General features: G+C 35.6%; 1 protein-coding gene across 2 annotated transcripts; it reads left to right on the top strand.

Annotated features, from left to right (window-relative positions):
• The first annotated feature begins 501 nt into the window (after positions 1-501).
• LOC100267233 (cleavage stimulation factor subunit 50) lies at positions 502-17,270 on the top strand. Of its 2 annotated transcripts, XM_002265313.5 has the most exons (14): positions 502-675; positions 1,025-1,108; positions 1,196-1,326; positions 6,341-6,413; positions 6,507-6,590; positions 6,663-6,755; positions 9,984-10,054; positions 11,015-11,066; positions 11,176-11,233; positions 14,829-14,929; positions 15,034-15,188; positions 16,210-16,318; positions 16,751-16,807; positions 16,888-17,270. In XM_002265313.5, exons 1-14 carry the CDS (start codon positions 556-558, stop codon positions 17,041-17,043), a joined length of 1,344 nt encoding a protein of 447 aa, XP_002265349.5. In that variant the 5' UTR covers positions 502-555; the 3' UTR covers positions 17,044-17,270. The 2 variants fall into 2 exon arrangements, with proteins under 2 accessions (XP_002265349.5, XP_010663465.1); XM_010665163.3 differs by lacking the exon at positions 502-675 and having other exon boundaries at positions 1,022-1,108; positions 1,206-1,326.
• Positions 17,271-19,152: the final 1,882 nt, after the last annotated feature.

Below are 19,152 nucleotides of genomic sequence, written 5' to 3' on the forward strand. Positions count from 1 at the left end.
ATTGATTTTCTTCATAGGGTGTTTCCACATTTTGTGGCCTTATAGTTTTCATTTAGTCTCCATTTTCTACACTTTTGTATCATAAACTTGATGATGGACAATCATTCAGTCAAATTCGAGCGGTCATTCCAATATCTATGAATATCATTAACTAATCATATTTGAAATAGCTATTAAAAAAAGATTTTTTTTTCTTTGACTTTTATCAATGTTTAAGCAAATTAAATACATTTGCTTTATTTATTTATTTTAAAAAAAGTCTAACAAAAAATGAAGACAAAATAGTTATCACAACTTTCTTTTTGTTTTTTTTTTTTAAACTTGTATGAGAAAAATATTTCATAGTTAATATTTTTTTAAAATGATATTTTAACTTCATTTCAAGAAAAAGTTATTTGCGTCATTGAACCGGGACCTAGGCCCAAGTTCGTCCGGGCTTCAATGGGCCATGCTTCGCTCAACTCGCAAAGATTTAAGACTTTCGAACAGATCCAAGCCCAAATTTCCTCCCTCTCTCTGTCTTTCCCTCCCAAGTCCCACCTCAGCGATTCCCAGATGGATGAATTGCAAAGGAAAATGGAGCCAAACTTGGAGCAGACACTGCAAGAGGGAAAGCTCTATCGCCAGATCAATGCCTTAATCGTTGCCTATCTTCGCGACTACAATCTCACTCAGGTTCACTGTCTGTTTTTGGAGAAAATCTCAGCTAACAAAATTAGAATAGTTTCCTTTTCTAAGCTCTAAAGTTTCATACAGTGCTTGCCGTAGTTAAGCAGAATTAGAGCCCTAGTTTATTCTTTTGCTTTCTCGGCTACCTAATAGGGTGTGGAAATTTTCTCCTGGTGCTCCGTTTGGTTGGGAGAACCTTGAGGGAAATGAATCTAAGTTCTGGTTTCCGGGAAAGTAATTAAGTGAGTTATTTGGTTCGTTCGGACTAGATAAGAACGTTCAAATTTATTTGTGGATGAATAATTTGGACTTCGAATATTGGAACTGTGAAATTCAAGAATCGTGTTTTTTGTAGGCTGCAAGTGCGGTTGCTTCGGCGACAATGACGCCGTTGAATGTGGATACTCCTCCCTATAAGCTTATTGATTTGGTTGCTAAGGTTTGAATTTGGATTCTTAGGCCTTTTGTTGAAATTTGATTGTTGAGTTGGAAAAAGGAGAATTTTTCTGGTCTAAGATGTTAACAGGGCCTTGCAGTGGAGAAAGATGAGATGTTAAAAGGAGGGGTTCCTTCCGCTGCATTTCTTGATTCAGGTGCGGTCATGCCTGTGACATATGGTTCAATCCCAGCTCCTCGAACTGTGGCCGTTGATTTTGGGCAAGTAGTTTCTTAATGTTGCTTTCTTTCTAATTTACGTGCCTTTGTTTTTAGTGCTTCATGTTTTGATTTTTCTTTCAAGTGCTTTGTTGGACAAAATTTGTTGCTAAAAATTAAGGATGTTGATTAATATTGTTACATTACATGTAGTTAGAATGTTACGATATTGGTATAATATTAAATGAATTCAGACCAATAATATTAAATGAATTCAGGAGCGTGATTAATGAAGAGGTTGGGGTATTGGAAGGGAGATGGTCCAATAGGGTGTGACATTTGGAAGCGATTTTGGAAAGCTTGGGATGTTTCTAACCAGTGTTGTCAAAGGCAAAAGGCAGTGCCAAGGCGATAGGACCCCTTTTAGCCTGAGGCAAAAGGCGAAAATTAAGGCAATCACCTAACTATAATAAGACAATAAAATAGTATATATATTTACCATTTTACCTATTCTATACTCAACCAATATAAATATTCTTCAATATTCAATACTACTAAATTTTCATCCCCTATGATGCCTTATAAAATTAAGAAAATAGTAATAATCATTCAAAGTGTTAAATATAATACCACAAATCATAAGAAAATCCATACTATTTAGATAATTCATCATGTCCATATGCATATTCTAATGTTCCAAACATCCAAAAATAAAAATAAGAAACAAAATAAGATAATGAACGTCCTAAAGAAGCTTTAAGCATTATCGTTGTAGTCATCATTGAAATTAAAATTGTCATCACTTCCATCAAGACTAGATTGGTATCCCTCCATCTCAGTATCATCCTCTTCAATGTCCTCTAAATTGCTTTCTTTCTCTTCAAAATCAGGTTGTGAAGTAGCAGCCACTAAATTCCCCTTTAAACTTGTCTTTGATCTTGGTCGAAGTCTAGTGGAAATATTTGCATCTCCAACACCTGATGCACTTGCCACTACACCCCATGTCAAGCTATCATCCTCAAAAACCAAGTCATCCTCCGCATGAATGGTGGTGTCTTCTTCACTTATTTTTCCAATCAACCACTCATTACTTTCATCAATATCTACTAATGAGATGTGGTCAATGACGTTGCATCTATCATATTGTGCTTTAAGAGCTTGGTTGTATTTAACAAACACAAAGTCATTTAGCCGTTTTTGCTCTAGTTTGTTCCTCTTATTGGTATGAATTTGCAAACATTTATTAGTAAATGTTACCACAAGCTACATTAGTTATAACAACTTAGGTTACTTAACTAATAAAAATTCTAATTTTATAAATTTACATATTATATAATCAACAAAGTATTAAATACTTACATGCTCAAACACACTCCAATTACATTCATAACCCGATGCACTACAAGTCAAGCTAAGAATCTTTTTGGCTAGTTGTCGTAAATTTGGGGTTGTGTTGCCATATAGTTTCCACCATTCAGCTATAATGTTTCAAATGCAAACTAAAAATTAGTAGACTACCAAGTAATATTTTATCTAATAGCTAACAAAATAAGTTATTTAATATCTTATTTAGAAATATAAACTTTCTTAAAGTACTTTATAGTTTATACCTAGAGCTAGTGTCTTCCTTGATCTAATGGCTATTGGAATACCAAAGTGACCCTCTGCATTCTTATAAGTCAACAACTCACGAATGATCTTATCTTGCACATCAATGTCAAAAACTAATCTATCTATACAAGAATATAATTCTGATGTTACTTCTTTATCAAACTCCACACGAGGGTTGTCATAGAAAAATTCTGGGTTTAAGAAGTGACCGCAACCCACTAAAGAGCCCTTGAGAAGGAAGGGCCTCTCTCACTTTCCTCCCAGCCTCTTTTTAAAAGAGATTCCACCCCTTGCGGTTAGGCTTCCACATGAATAGGCCCACTTCTAACCTCCCCAGGCCCAATTCTGTTCTGGTCCAAATGAACAGACCCACTTTTAAGCTTCTCAAGCCTAATAAATTGCCCACCTAGTCTGTTGACACCCCCTACTCCTTGACCCCTATTCACTAGGCTTCCTTCCCCAACAACTACCTCAGTGCCATTGACAGTCCCCCCTGCAGAGGATGCAAAAGAAAAGTCTGCTATACTCTTTGAAAAGCTTCCAAAGGATGACATGTTTTGTACCCCAACCTGCACCTTGAACTGAAACTCCTTTTCCAGCAAGCTTCCACTGTACACAGCGTGTGGTCTTTCCCCAACTTCATCTTCATCCGCTAAAACACCCACCCCAAGATATCTTCCCACTGACACCACCTGAGAAAACCAAGGCAGGGTTTCCCACCACAGTTAAATGGAGAAACTCCCCGACCCAACCACAATCTGAATAGAGCTAGGTAAATCCCTACCAACCAACTTCACCAAAATTCTAGCCCATTGCAACTCTGTGAAGCCGTATTCTCATCCACTGCAATGAAACATCCACAACCATCTCTTATCAATTTAAACACCTCGCAGCTCCAAAGATGAAGAGGGAGACCCACCACCCTCACCCAAGCCTCGTTAGCGATGGCTCCATTACAAAAGCACCCCACCTCCGGGTTCCATTTTTCCAAAAATAAAACGTTCTCCTTAACTCTCCTCTTGCTTCTAGCTAGGACTCGCTTAACCTCACTTAACAACTCAAACTCAAATAGCAGAAGTCCTCTTCCCAACACAGCTATGTTCAAACTCCCTTTGAGGAGCCAATTGTGATAAGCCCAACTCTTTAGAAAATCCAACTCAGGGAAAGGGATTGAGAAGTTTCCCCACCGGCCCACCAAATAGCGATCCAACTGTTCCAATCTTCCTTGCATCTCCCTCCTCCCCAACTCCAACCAGATTTTGTCTCCTAACCTACCCGTTTTCGATTTTGCAACATCCGCAAAAGTCCTTGGTTCCAACTCCTTTTCCTTCCTAAACACCTCAAGGGATTGAGAATCCTTTAAGCCTCCAGAGGGAACGACCCCAGTCTCTCTCAACTTCTCTGCCAAGATATTCCAGCTTCCAATCAACCCCTTCCTTTCTAGAAAAATTAGACAAAATCTTTTTGCCTCTAGATCATGAACAGAGCAAAGAAGAAATCTTCCCGCCTCGTTTGAGCGACGCTCCAGCCTATACTTCCTTCCCCCCTCCTCCCAAACGAGGGACCAACTTCTATTGTCACTCCTTCTACAGTAAGTCTCAACTCCATCCAACAAACTACTAAGGCTTGCATCCCCAAATCTGATCCAGGAAGGTAGCCCTCTGCATCTCTCCCAAATGCACCTTCTCAACTTCCCTCCTACATCGTCAACCAAAAGCTCAAAAGATTTGGATTCCACAGCAAACCATCTTCTTTCACCCGTGTGGCCTTCCTTCATCTCCATACCCTTCAAACCTCTATATTGAAGTACCAATTCTCCAAGGAATCATAATCATATTCTATTGCTTTATCATTCTCCCCATTATTATTAATGTCCACCTATTCTTTTTCTTCATCCATCAATTGCAGTGATATTTTTCCTCATCCATTAATAATAAGATAATGATTATATATGAGCTCAACCACTAGAGTGGCCAACAATTTTCCTATTTCTTCTATTAAATCATTCCTTTTCCCTTATCTTTAAAAGGTTAATTGGAAGTTAACTAAACCCTTATTTTGTAAAAGGTTTTAACTCAAGCCTAGACCTAAGCCAAAACTTAATTTATACCAATAGTCCACAAAAGCATAAAACCATTAAAACTCTTGAATAATAAGGATTAAACCTCCTATAAAATATATATATCCAAAAGCACACAAAGGTCCAAAATCTATTAAAATCCTTTGAATATTTGATGCTTAGGCCTCAACAAGGTGAGGCTTAAGCCTTAATTGCCCTGACTGAGGTTGTAGCTTCAAGGCTAATTTGGAGAGCCTCCCATTGAGGGTGGCCTCAAGGCATACGCCTCAATAACTTTTTAAAACACTAGCCTTCATTCACAATTAGTTTTAGGAAGGATGGGGAGGATTCTTTTCATTGGAAGGTGTTTACGAAGTGGTGCTTCTTAGAGAATCTTTTTCAAAAGTGCTCTCCCTGAACATCTATTCTATCTTCAATTCTTCACATTGTTGGTGGTTAAGGGCTATGATCGCTTGTGTAAGATGGGGTTTCTTGCTTGGGAAATGTGTTTTGTTGTGATTGGAGATTCTCTCCATTGCTTCTCTCTTGTGTAAAAGGAATAACTATGGTGAAATTGTTGCTGTTACCTGGCATACCTGCAATTCATAGCTCCTTCATTACAACATTGTTGAGTTTTTGTAGGCTTTGCTATTCTCTATTTTTAGCAGATAGTGGTCTTTTTTTATGTTTTTTCTTTCCTTCTGCGGGAGGATGCTTTAGCTTGTTGAAATGGTAGTTGTGCTTGAAAAAGCGCAAAGGAAAGTGTGGAGATGGCACTACTGAAGTATTTTTTTGGTGTTGCTGTGAGGAGCATAATAAGAGGAGTTATGAAGGGGCAAAGATGTCTATTGTTCATCTTTGGGGGAGCTTGTCTTTTCTTGAGTTCATTGAGAGTTGTGTGTAGGGCTAACCTTGTACACTTGTTCCACTCTTTCTTTTTGTTGTATCCTTGTATAGTTCCTTTGTACTAGGGTTTGCCCTCATAATGGCACTCTGTGTGTGTGTGTGTGTGTGATATGTAATTTTGGACAAGTTGATGAAACTTCCTAGAAGTTGGTTCTCCAATGTTTTGCAAAATCTGTTAACATCTTGATTCTCTATATGTTCCCTTACTGCTTGCTATTCATTTCTGCATATTTTCTCACTAAAGATGTCCTCCCACTTGCAGTTTGTTAATTGTCTTCAAATTGTATTCCCAAGTTGCATTTTTCATATTTTTCCTTTTTGGGTCATAATTCCAGGGTCCACGTCATTATCTCATGTTTTGTGGTTGCTATGCTTGAGTTAACTTATTTGCATTAGGAAATATGGGCCACCCATATTCCCAAATATGATAAAGGTCAACTGCAATATCTGATTATGGAAATCCTAAAATGAAGTTGCTAATGCGTTTCTTTTGCCTACCAGTGCTGTGCATGATACAAAAGGCTCATCAAAGAGTTTTCCAAAGCATGAGACTCGGCATGTTTCAGAGCACAAGGTACTCATGTATAGGAAAATTCTTACATCATATGCTTTCTCTGCATTAGAATGCTAATTGCTTGCTTCTTGGCTTGTTAATAAAATTTTGTAGAACTTAGCCAGATGTGCAAGGTTTAGTCTTGATGGGAGGTTTGTGGCAACTGGGAGTGCAGACATGTCAATTAAGCTTTTTGAGGTATGATTATGTGCTTAGTTTCCATTCAAACTTGACTATATCTGAGTTCTAAACCACTATTCTCTTCTTCAGATTTCAAAAATTAAGCAAATGATGTTGCCGGATGCCAATACAAGGGATGGTCCAGTGCGACCTGTCATACGAACATTTTATGACCATATACAGGTAATCTTAACATCCTGAATTGGTGTTCATGATGGGCAACCACAATTACCAATCCCTTGCCATAAAAATATTTATCTAAGCTGAAGCTGACCTAAAAATTATTATGCTGAGTTTCTTGTAACTACAGGGGAATTGTTGTGGATCTTGGTTCACCTACCAGTTTAAGATTTAAGCCCTGTTTGGGAGAATTTCTTGAATGTAAAAAAGTAGCATTCAAGCAACCTTTAAGGATGTTCGAATTTTGAAATGTGAGCACCACATTACCAACGTAATTTATCAATGTTTTGAAAAAAACCAGAGAGATCCTTGGCCTGAAATATATTTTTATTTAAGAATGCAAAAATTATCCTTATTTTATAAAAATATTTTTAAGGCATAGTTCCTAAATTTAAAATTAATCGTGTAGTAGAAATAGTTACTTTTGCTTCTAGCTTTTCTATAATTAGAAGCAAAGGTTAAAATCTATCCCAAGAGACCCTTAATCATGGTGACATCAAAATTTTGGCTCTTAAGTTGTTTCTACAAGAGTGTTTCACTAAGTGTTTAAGTCTCTCATCCTGATGCTAGCCTCAAAGGTTAAAAGCTATCCCAAGGGACCCTTAATCATGGTGACATCAAAATTTTGGATCTTAAGTTGTTTCTACAAGAGCGTTTCACTAAATGTTTAAATCTCACGTCCTGGTGCTAGCCTTAAGGTTAGAGAAGGTAGCTTGGAGACTATAACCTTAGTACTAGGGAATTGAGACCTAAGCTTCATGCCCTCAAGGTAAGAGGTAGCCTAAAGACCTTAGCCCTGGCGCAGGAGGGTTGAGGCTTAAGCCTTACTTTGTTCAAACATCCAACTTTGAGGCCTACACTTTCCCTCATTTGGGCAAAACGCCTCAAGAACACCTTTGGCCTTTTAAAACATTTGTCTGTAACTTTATGGATTGGTTTGGTTGCATCTGGAAACAACCCAAGTTCCTTAATGTGAATGTTAAACTAATTGAAGTGTTTTTAAATGTAGAGGTTATTATAGTTGTCAAAGTGGAAACCAAAACTGAAGGTTCTATGCACTTAGTTTTTTTAGAAATTTCCACTAAAGAATTGGAAAACATTCTATTAGAGTTTTGCTCAAATCTAAGCTCATATATTGATGTCTTGATTGTGATAACCTTATTTTGTTAAAAGCATCTCTCTCTCTCTCTCTCTCTCTGTGCCCCCTCCCCCCTCTCTCTTTCTCTCTATCTCTGTGTGTGGCTGTGCGCATGTTTTCAAATTGCTTTTTTGGGTTTAGTTCAAAATGTGGTAATCTTATTTTCTCAACAACCTCTCTCCCCCCCCTCTTTGTCCTTCCCCATGGTTCAAAGTCACAATATTGGTTGTTGACTAAGGTGGTCTTGAAACACATTAGTCTCGGTGTCTTGGATCGATACTGGTTATATGCAATATATGCTACTATAGAAGCTCAAATTTTTTTAAAAATTATCGGAAAAAAAAACAATTAAATAGACTAAAAGATTAATAAATTTAACTTTTATTGGATTTAATATTGTTTAAACACTCATAAAAGTATGTGTTCAAATCATTATTTAATATTGTAAATTCTTTTATTTCATAACTTCATGTTAAATTTAATTAATTATAATTTTTAGAAATTAATTATGACCTTTTGATATAATGTTGATACAAGTAATTGTTAATTTCTTAGTATTATTTTATCCTATAAATAAAAAAATTAAATCTGCATCCCTTATGTAATTGTATTAAATAAATTACAACTAATTTTATGTAAAATGTAATTAAATTAAAATTATGACATTTTAATTTTTATAATTAGTCAATTTTCTTTAAGTTGAACATGATCCATTTAACTATACTAATTAGCTAACCCTCAACCACTAGCCCAATATCCATTTCCTATTAAAACATTATCATGCCTATTTTTATATCTAATACAATATTTTGACATTAGAAATTGTAACTTGCTAAAGAAAAATTATTTTTTTATAACGAGTTTGTTTGAAAATAAGTATTTTAAACTTTTTGGAATATTTGTCCAATTTTAAAAATGCAACCATTTTAAAGTAATATAATGTTTAAAAAAGAATTAACTTCATTTTTCCACTTAAAATAAGAAAATAAAAACTTATTAATTTTACTTTTATTTGAATTAACATAATAACCAAACCATAACAACCCAAAACCTGTTACCCATTTCTGCCTCACACATTCTCTGCAACTGGGTTGAATAAAAGTACCTTTCCTGATCCAAGAAAGTAAACTCCATTTCTAAATCAAATATTTTCCCTTCTTTCCAAGTTCCAGGCTCCTCCTCATTTGCATTGACCCACACCACTAACATGATGCGCCAACAACTCAACTGCCTGGAACTCCAACTCAACTAACATTTTCCCTTCTTTCCAAGTTCCAGGCTCCTCCTCATTTGTATTGACCCACACCACTAACATGATGCACCAACAACTCAACTGCCTATGCTGATTTTACTTGCAGACCTGGACATCTAGGCTCTAGGTGATGTTTAAACCAACAAATAGCATCAGAAAACCAGAGATGTAGCATTTCATCTTCAAGTATAAGTCATCTCTGATGCTTGTCTGTGACCACCAAATCATCTGTGAAGTAGACTGAGTCATTTCATTATTAATCAAAATACTGAACTTGGATATCCATATCATAATGGGTTTGGCCGAGGCAGATACGACTCATCCAAGTCACACTGGTCTTGGTTGATACTTTTAACCTTGCCACTCCTCTCTTTCTATCTGTGTGTCTCCCCCCTCTCTCTTTATCCTTGTCTATGTGTGTGTGTGTGTGTGTGTGTTTAGATTGTATTTTTGGCTTTAGTTCAAAATGGGGCAACCTTATTTTCTCAAAAGTTCCTCTCTCCCTCTCCGTCTTTCAACTCTTGTGTGTGTGTGTGTGTGTGAGTGCATGTGCATGTTTTCAAATTGCATTTTTGGCTTTAGTTCAAGTAAATTGATCAATGGATATGTTTCACTTAAAAACTGCTCAGTTTAGGAGTTGCTGGTACTTTAATAACTATAGCTATCTTAGAAACTTAAAATATTTCATGCATATTGAAATACCTATATATATGATGTCTCCAAGAGTGCTAAACTCCATCAAACTTTTTGTTGTCTTTGGCTTGAAATTTAGTTATAAGTTATAACTATTCATGATCTGGATTTCTGTTTCTGGTCTAATGCTTTACTGATAGAACTGCAGCCAATCAATGATCTGGATTTCCATCCTCAAAGTACTGTACTGATATCTGGGGCCAAGGATCACACCATAAAGTATGATGTTTACAATATAATTGTACTTATTTCATTCACTTCCTTTCTTCATTATCTTGTATATTGTTATTTTTATTCCTTGTTAAATTCTACATTTTTATAATGCAAATTTTAGAACGAAGTTCCTTTTCCTTTTTTCAGTCTTCTTTTAGATCTATATGTTAAATCCTTGAAAATTATATATTCCTCTAGTAATAAAATGGGATTGGATTCATGGCTCATATTTATGGTATTGGTTATTGATTTGGCAAGTCCCAAGGCACATTGATCTCGGTACCTCAGATCGATATTAGATGATATGCATGATATGCTAATTAAAAAGCTCAAAAAATTCTAAAAATTTAATGAAAATTTTTTAGAGAAATAACTATAATTAGATGAACTCAATAAATTAATAAATAAATATTTATCACATTTAGCATTATCTAAATAGTTATAAAAGCACACATTTGAATTGATTTATGATGGTGTAAAGAATTAAAAAAGTTTAAAACATTACAATACTCATTTTTATGCCTATTATCAATTTTTGATCATTGGTATATTGTGAAAATAAAAAATGAAAACGATAAGATGGTGATTAGTATGTAAAACTGTTTGAAAAAAAAATCAGTTTGAATTTTTTGTTCTTACTCTAGTATTAAGGCATCTTTTCTTAATTGATGAGGGGAATCTCTAAAATATTTAGACATTACTTATTTTTTTGCTTCCATTTTCAATAGATTCAAGTCATGGTGTTATGATTCCAAATCATCCCATGAGTTGGCAAGTCAAGTGATTCATATTTGAGTTGGGACTGAGTTATTGCTAAATCGCATGATACCAACTCATGTATCAAACTCGTCATGGCTATGGTTGAGACGGATATAACTCGGCCGATTTGTACTAGTATTGGCCGAATGCTTTGAAAGATGATTGGATTTGCATCTTTTATATGATGTTTTCGTTTGCACTTTTCAGGTTCTTTGATTTTTCAAAAACAGTAGCAAAGAGGGCATTCAGGGTTATCCAGGTTTTCTTGTCTTCTTATCATATTCAATCATGGTTCTTGACCTTAACAATGGAATGCATGATTCACCCATATTACATCCTTTCTACAAATTTTGTCTTTAATGATTCAGGATACTCACAATGTGCGGTCTGTATCTTTTCATCCTTCTGGGGATTTTCTTTTGGCAGGTAAAATTTTCTTTACATTTATCAATTTTTAAGATTAGTGGTACCTATTTGAATTGGATATTTGTTTATTGTTTTATCTAAACACCATGACAATTGTGTGGATAATACACACACATGCTTGTTCAAAGAAATTAAACTTTTAATCATCATGCTATTCACTTGGAACTTCAACTTGTATTAGGCTTATCACACATCTATACTAAAAGGCTAACTAATTGTGAGCTATATTTGGAGATTTCACTATCTCATAAGAGTTATGTTTTTAACATTCATTGAGCAGTGTTTGGGACTAAAAACTTTTTTAGAACTTTTTAAAGTGCTTGATTTATATTTTTTCAATACTCAATTTTTTATCCCCATCATTTTTTGTTCCAGTTAAATGAGAATTCTTTTAATCATCCAATTCAATCTAAGGCTGATTTTGTATTGTTGCAACTTTTAGGAAAATCACCTTTTAGCTATGCTGAAAGAAAAATCAGCTATGTCGAAATGCAATTGAGCGTTTGGCAAACTATGGTTTCAAAAGTGTCTTGACTTTCAAAAGTAACATTTAAGTGTTTGATAAACCAGATAGCTAAATTGTTGTGAATATGTGTGCTAACAAAAATAGGTGGGCTAAAAATCAATTATTAGTATTTATATTTTTATTTTATTTAAAAATACTCTTATTTTTCTCTTCTTACTAAATTCAAATAACATATTTATAATAATAGTTTTTTATTTTAAATTTTACAATCTGTGATATAAAATATAAATCTCTCAGTAAATGAGGTTTTGGAGTAGAAGAGGATAAGAGAGGAAAAAAATTGTAAAGAAATTGTGAAAGGAAATTATTTAAAAATATAATACTGATTTTTGTAAAATCTCCCTTTGATCTACTTCTAGGAAATGCTACTAAAGTGGGTCTGATTCTCTTATAATAACTTTTTATTTACTTTACCAAGTAGATTAGTAGTAAAAAAGTGTTACAAAAAGAGTTTTTGAGGGGGGCTTAAAATAGATCCCAAATGGGCCCTAGGGTTATAATGTCCAATTGCATCCTTGGTAATCTAGTCGCTTCTAAATTTCTTTGCCCACATCATCTTTTGGTCCATCATCCTTTTGGCTCCTGTATGAACCAAATCACTCATCCATACTGTTGCATTTCTAAATCTTCGTTGCCCATGGCTGAACTGTCTTAAACAACTTCATTATCCTTTGGTGCCACCTCTAACTTCTTGGTGAATATACTGATTTCAGATTTTCATTTTGTGTATTGTCATTCATCCATCTAATAATCATTTCCAAATCCCCTGGTTTTGTTAATTTGTTTCTTGATTGTCCAACATTCTATGCCGTAAATATGGCTGGTCTAGTAGCTGTGTTTGTCAAACTTTTCCCTAAAGTCAATGGCTGTTCTTTCTCCTTTAAGTTAAGAGCTGGTCTTAAGCTGTGTGATAAAATGTTTCCTTCAAGTCAGTCAGTATTTTCCTATCATATTATACTATAGATGCTCTTCTCCACTTCATTCAACCAATTGTAATTTTATTTGCAGGCTCTTTCTCCATGTCCACTTCCTTACAAATAATCAATCCAAGATGGAACTGTCACTTTTAGGTGTCTTCTGTTCATCATTTTTCTTCCCTAGACTCTTGCTTCTTCTCCTGGTTTTACTAATATTCCATTTCGCATATTGTTGTAGCAATGCTGGTGGGGACTATATCCTTAAAACTTATGTTTGACTGAGGAAAAGAAAGGAAAATTTCCAGATAGGCCTAACTAGGAACCAATGGAGTAAACTTGCTTACCCGAAGGAAAAAATTGGATATTTAGATAATTGAGATTTGAGAATTTGATGAATTATATGCCAACACATGCATGTGTCTCCAAGCTAGTATTTAGAACATCATGTTGGTATGAACCTACCTCACCTAGGTTCATCAAAAATATAATAATAAAGACATCAAGTAATAGTTACAGGTAGTAAGTGGAAGCTAGAAAAGTTCAGCCTGACATGAAATCAAACAATCCTTCTAAGTCACAACCAAGTCCAAGAAGCCTTTAAACCTACCCAGCCTGATTGTTGACACAGTTAAGAGTCATTTTATGTATCTCCGTGATTTTGGGGAAGTGGAAGTGAAGTCTGTTCTCAAGTTATGAAGGATACTCAAGGGGGTAGCTTTTTCAGTACATTTTACAGGGCAGTGATTTTAGATTTAGAGCTGCAAATCAGCAGTTGGAGTTCTCAATGTAAGCACAACCTGAGATTAAAACTTTCCAACACAAAGCCTGACCCACCCAAACTTTTAACCCAATGTACTCAAATTACCTAAAGTTCCAAATTCAGTTTGTGTGGCATTGCTCAAGTTGATTGGATCAAGTGGGTATGAACTAGGTTGGGTTAGGTTGACCGCCTGCTAAAGGTGTCAAATGTAGACACTTGGTCTAAGAAAATGCATATTTGCATTAAGCATGGATAATGTTATTTCAGAGATAAAATCATTAAAATATGATATAATCCTTTTCCTTTGTTAAGGCAACAGCTGGCTCCTTGTTTTACTGGAAATTACAAAACAGATGGAATCGGATGAGAAACAGATCCCTGGATGAATCATGTACAGAAACATCAAATTAGAAAACAAAGGAAAGAAGGAAGCACCCTCAAGGTGACAATAACAAAAATGATGAGATTCATGTGGAGAAAAGAAATGGTGAGATTGTGGTGTATAAGCTACAAGAAGATTGTAGCTTGTGAGGTTAAGGAGCTTTTGCAGTGGTGTTGTGGAGTGGCGGAGGCGGTGAAGGAATATGGGAAACTAGGAAGAGATTGGTGGAGGTAAGGAGATAAGAAGAGAGTGTTAGGGGTTCTATTTTGAGTGCAGTGGAAATGGTGGATGCATGTGGGAGACTAGGAAGAGAGGGTTAGAGGTTCTGTTTTGAGCTTTTCCTCCTTTTTTTTTTTTTTAAAAAAAAAATACATATTAAATTTATATAAATTCATAATATATATATATATATAAAGTATAGAACAATATATAAGGTTTGAAGAAGAAAAGAACAACAATAATAAAAGAAACAATTGGGTTGGGATTCAACTTGGTTGATCAAGGCATTGGCTTGAACTTGACCCGAATTTATTTTGGGTTAGAAAAAAATCAACCGAAGTCCAAAACAATTGATAAAAAATGATTGTCTAGAACTACCCAGAGGTCGAGTTGGGCTTGAGTTGGGTTTGGCCAACCTGGCCAACTTGCACCAATATCTAGATTTCCTTAAATAGTAAGATATAATGATTGATAAGCTTGAAACTTAGAAAACTAGAGCCTGTTCACCACAAACTACTCCTATCAAAGGGGAACTTTTGTGAGACTGGTTTGGGCCAGATCATAAGCTTTGACTTCTTTGCTTTATCACTATGATGATAAACAATTAACTCTCTGTTTGCTCCATTTTTTCTTCCCTAAACAAAAATTTTCTTTTGTTTTCCCTTGTTCACCGACTTCCATCAAGTATAACATGGATAATAAAGTTTACTGTTTTTGAATTCCTATCATGCAGCACCTGTGTTTCCTACTGTGAATTGGCTGCTTATGATGTTAGGGGAAAAAATGTACAGGGACTGATCATCCAGTTGCACACTTGTATGATGTCAACACTTTTCAGTGTTACCTATCAGCAAATGTCCAAGATTTAGGTATTAGTGCATCCATAAATCAGGTATAGTCAAACACCCTCCTTCAGATTAAAGTATTACTCCTTTATATTTTTCAGTTGAATCTAAAGCCATTGAGGCAATTGTTTCCATCTATTTGGTCTTGCAGGTGAGGTATTCATCTAATGGTGACATGTATGTGACAGCTTCCAAAGATGGTGCTATTCGGTTATGGGATGGAGTGACTGCAAATTGTGTGCGATCTATAGTTGGTGCACATGGAACAGCAGAGGCCACCAGTGCAAGTTTTACAAAGGATCAAAGGTAGGGATTACAGAATATATATATATATATATACGCCCTTGAGGCCTGGCTCAAGTGATAAAAGGTTGGGGAGGGTTTGTGGGAGGTTCCTGGTTTAAGTCCCAGTGGGGACAAAAAATTTACCTATCAAAAAAAAAAATCCTACATGCTGTCTTTTTTTATGCCTGTCAATAATTTTTTTGGAATCTATGTTTTCAAGTTCTTTTTTTATTAGGTATCCCTGTCATCATGCATGCCAAATATCAAGTTGATCTGAGCTTTAAGAGCTGCACCATCCTGACAGTGCTCTAAATTAGGCTTTTATTTTTATTTTATAATAAAATGTAATAAATTTATGGTTTGGGCAACTACTAAACTCACTTACCTTGATGTTTGACATGTTTGACGGGCATCATAGAGTTATAAAATTCAACAGTGGGGTTGGCCAAATATGAGTTCCATCAAGTTATTGAGACCAAAACAATAAGATCTAAAGAGGTGCCATTTGATCTCTTGATTAGATTATAATTTTAGGGAGTCAAGTGACTTTCTTATGTGGATTGTACTAGTGCAAGCATGCTGTTTGATGGATTATGGTTAATATATGAGTAATAAATGGTCTGAAAGAGCTTTTATGGAATGTATATAGCTCTAAATATGCTGGATTTGGAATAAGGAAGAGTTTGATTTGATGATTATGCTAATTGACATAAGGGGACATGATATCAACAGTGGCTTCAAATTAATTTGTGTTATGTTTTCCAAGTCTTGTCTTTTGATTTGAACATTATCAGCAGCAAGCAAGTAATCTTTTCTCTTATAGCCAAGGTGTATTTACTTTGTGCGTGGATCAGATAAAGGACTGAAAATATGGTCAATGGGATGTATTTTAGTCTGTGGTAGTACATATAAAGGCATTAAAACTTAAATTCTTAAGTAAATATTTGTCCCTGCTTTATGCTTTCAATTCAATGAAGTATCTGCTTTGACCAAACTTGTTGACTAAAATATAGAATTTACAACTTTCATGTGCTGTTTCTAGGTTTGTTCTCTCTTGTGGAAAGGATTCTTCTGTGAAGCTTTGGGAAATCGGCTCTGGAAAGTTGGTCAAGCAATATCTTGGAGCTGCACATACACAGCTACGGTGTCAGGTATCTTTCTGACAAGGCCTTCTTGGAGAGTTTGTGTTGTGCATTGGAAGTTTGCTTGTGCATGTATGTAGCCTCATTTATTAAATGCTAAAAATTAAGCATCCATGACTGAGGTTTTACATGACCAAGGGAATGAGAACGTTCTGCCATTGGCTTTGCATGTTGGATGACGCTGCATGGCCTCTTGCAAGTACTTCCATTTTATGATTTGCTAGTGCAGGCCCAATGCAACAAGTGTTATAAAACTAGTTGTGTGTTATAAGAGAGATGCTATACATCTGGGTTTCTCTTTGCTGTTTAACCTTAGCCCCTCCCTTGCATATAGCCACACACTTCACTTTAATTTGAAAACTGAATGTGTCATCTACTATGCAATTAAGATTTTAATGAATCTTGGTCATATCATCAGATGCTTAAATCTACTCTTTGCAGGCTGTTTTCAATGAAACTGAGGAATTTGTACTATCCATAGATGAACAAAGCAATGAAGTAAGTTGAGTTTCTCAGTCAACAATACCCATCGTGTTAGTTTTGTTCATTTGGATATAACTTGTAATTATGGTTTTCAGATTGTTGTCTGGGATGCTCTGACGGCAGAGATAGTGGCAAGGTTGCCTTCCAACCATATTGGTGCGCCCCGTTGGCTTGAGCACTCACCAACAGAGGCTGCTTTTGTTTCCTGTGGAACCGATAGGTCAGTTCGGTTTTGGAAGGAAATTCTCTAGGTATTTGAAAAAGGGATTTGCCACCTCAATATCAGAATCTGGGACCAAAGAGGGAAATGGAAATGTTGTTCCCTTGGGAGTATACTTTTATTTTTACTGTCCTTGGGGTTGTAATTTATACATGCATTCTGCTGGTAGAGCATTAAATGTTGAGGGGAATGTCCCCAAAAAGATTGTGAACCAAAAATGACTTTCACGGAGCAAATGGCCCCCTTTTTCCATGCACATATATTTTTTGCCTTTAGATTCACATGAAGAACCAGTGGTTCACCAACCTTATCTCCTTTTTATTGATAGCAACAATATTGACGGACCAAAAACAGAAGTCAGCTAAACGGGTTTTTTCCTCAAGCTGTGTGGTGCGTCAAGGGAAAGGCCATTCAATCAAAACCTGTTTTTTGGCATTGCCTAGTAAGATCATGGCATCTTCAACAACATCCTAGTATGATGGGTAAGAGGCATAGGTTTGAGTCATGAGGGCGTCATGCTGGGCAAAGGATTTTTGAAGTGCAATAATGTTGATCTTAAACCTGACAATCACCCAAATAATGGTTATTAAAACAGGTCCATGGAATGTAATGTCAAATGCCATAAAAGGCTTGATCGATTTTCATTAAACATCAATTGGTTTTCAAATGAGACAATCAAAGTCTAATTCAAGAATAGATGTTGAAATTCACGATACATCTTCAAAGTTGAATGCTCTATATCAAGTTAAATTCATTTTTTTTTAATAAATTGATTTTAATATTATATAATAATAATAATAGTATTCAAATCATGCAATAAAGGTAGTTGCTTTAAATGATTTGTTTTTTTCATTTTTATAATTAAGACCTTTTTATTTTATCAAAAATCACATAGAGAATGATTCTCATACCAATAGAGGTAACCACTGTTCTGATTAATCCTCCACTTATTTTTCGTTTTGGCCCCCATTGGGACTCAAACCTAGAACCTCTCAAAAGCCCACCTTACCAATTGCCAGGCCTTTGAATTGAGAACAATGCACACGAAAAATGAAGGTGGTTGACAATCCATTGATAATACAATTTAAAGAAACTTTGAATCAGGAAAATTTTTTCATCAAAGATGAATCACCACCAAGGGATTTTCCAAGTTTGTCTCCTCTTAGCCTAGCCTTTCATGGATGCCTAAAAACCCAAATTGTACATTAGTTGCCCAAAGTGAGAAGAGAGAGAAGAAAAGGAAAGAAGATGAATAATGCAGCTGGAGCAATCAAGGGCTGGGACTGAGGATCCACACACGTGTGCCTTGCAATCTTCTGCAGTCTGCTTGCAGTGCTCATCCATTCTTGCTTAAGCCATTTGTGCAACTGTGCCTGCTTCCCAATGCTCTTTCTTGCCCCTAACTTCCTTAATCTCATCTCCCGAGTATCATTACTCCAAACATCTAAATTCTGAAGAAAAATCAGCAATACATTTTGCGTCCTTCCATAAAAGCTGATAATGAGCATGCCAAGTAGATTGGGATGTTTGGTTGCATTGAAAGTGCAAGTAATCCATCTATTTAACTATGAAATTGAGCTCTGTTGAGCAACCATCATAAACTCTTCCTAGAAATAGCGTCTTTTTCCTCACTGCCTCAAACCATTTGCTTTCATCCTTCCTCTTGTCTTTTTGCCCTCAAATTCACTCAATGATCATTGCCATACATGCTTTCCACTTTGTTCACTCAATGATCGTTGCCACACATGGTCAAACTGACGACCTCAAATAATTTTGTCTCATGTTGTCCCTAGAAAAGCCACCTCTTACTTCTCATGACAGCATCCATTCATTATTTAATTTTTATTCACTCACCCATATTAACATCCCCATTCAGTTGCACCCATCAAGGAACAAGTTGCTTCTAATAGTCGAAGATTATATCTTGTAACTCCTAAAGTTTTTAATTCAGCTTGTCACATGTACCAGGATCAGAATACTAGAGACATTTCACTATTTCATCCATCTTGCTCCAATCTATAGGCGACATCCTCTTCAATCTCATCTCTCTTGTTAATAGTCAATCAAGGAAATGATCGCTTTTGGGAATCTCTTGACCATCAATTTTTACTATATCATCTCTACTCCTAGTGTTCAAATG

Source organism: Vitis vinifera, chromosome 17 (assembly GCF_030704535.1).
Source record: "Vitis vinifera cultivar Pinot Noir 40024 chromosome 17, ASM3070453v1".
NCBI classification, from domain to species: domain Eukaryota; kingdom Viridiplantae; phylum Streptophyta; class Magnoliopsida; order Vitales; family Vitaceae; genus Vitis; species Vitis vinifera.

Coding starts and splice junctions, on each gene's coding strand:
- LOC100267233 (XM_002265313.5), top strand. CDS start 556: ATGGATGAATTGCAAAGGAAAATGGAGCCAAACTTGGAGCAGACACTG. Junction 676..1,024: donor GCGACTACAATCTCACTCAG/GTTCACTGTCTG, acceptor TGTTTTTTGTAG/GCTGCAAGTGCGGTTGCTTC. Junction 6,414..6,506: donor GGCATGTTTCAGAGCACAAG/GTACTCATGTAT, acceptor AAAATTTTGTAG/AACTTAGCCAGATGTGCAAG.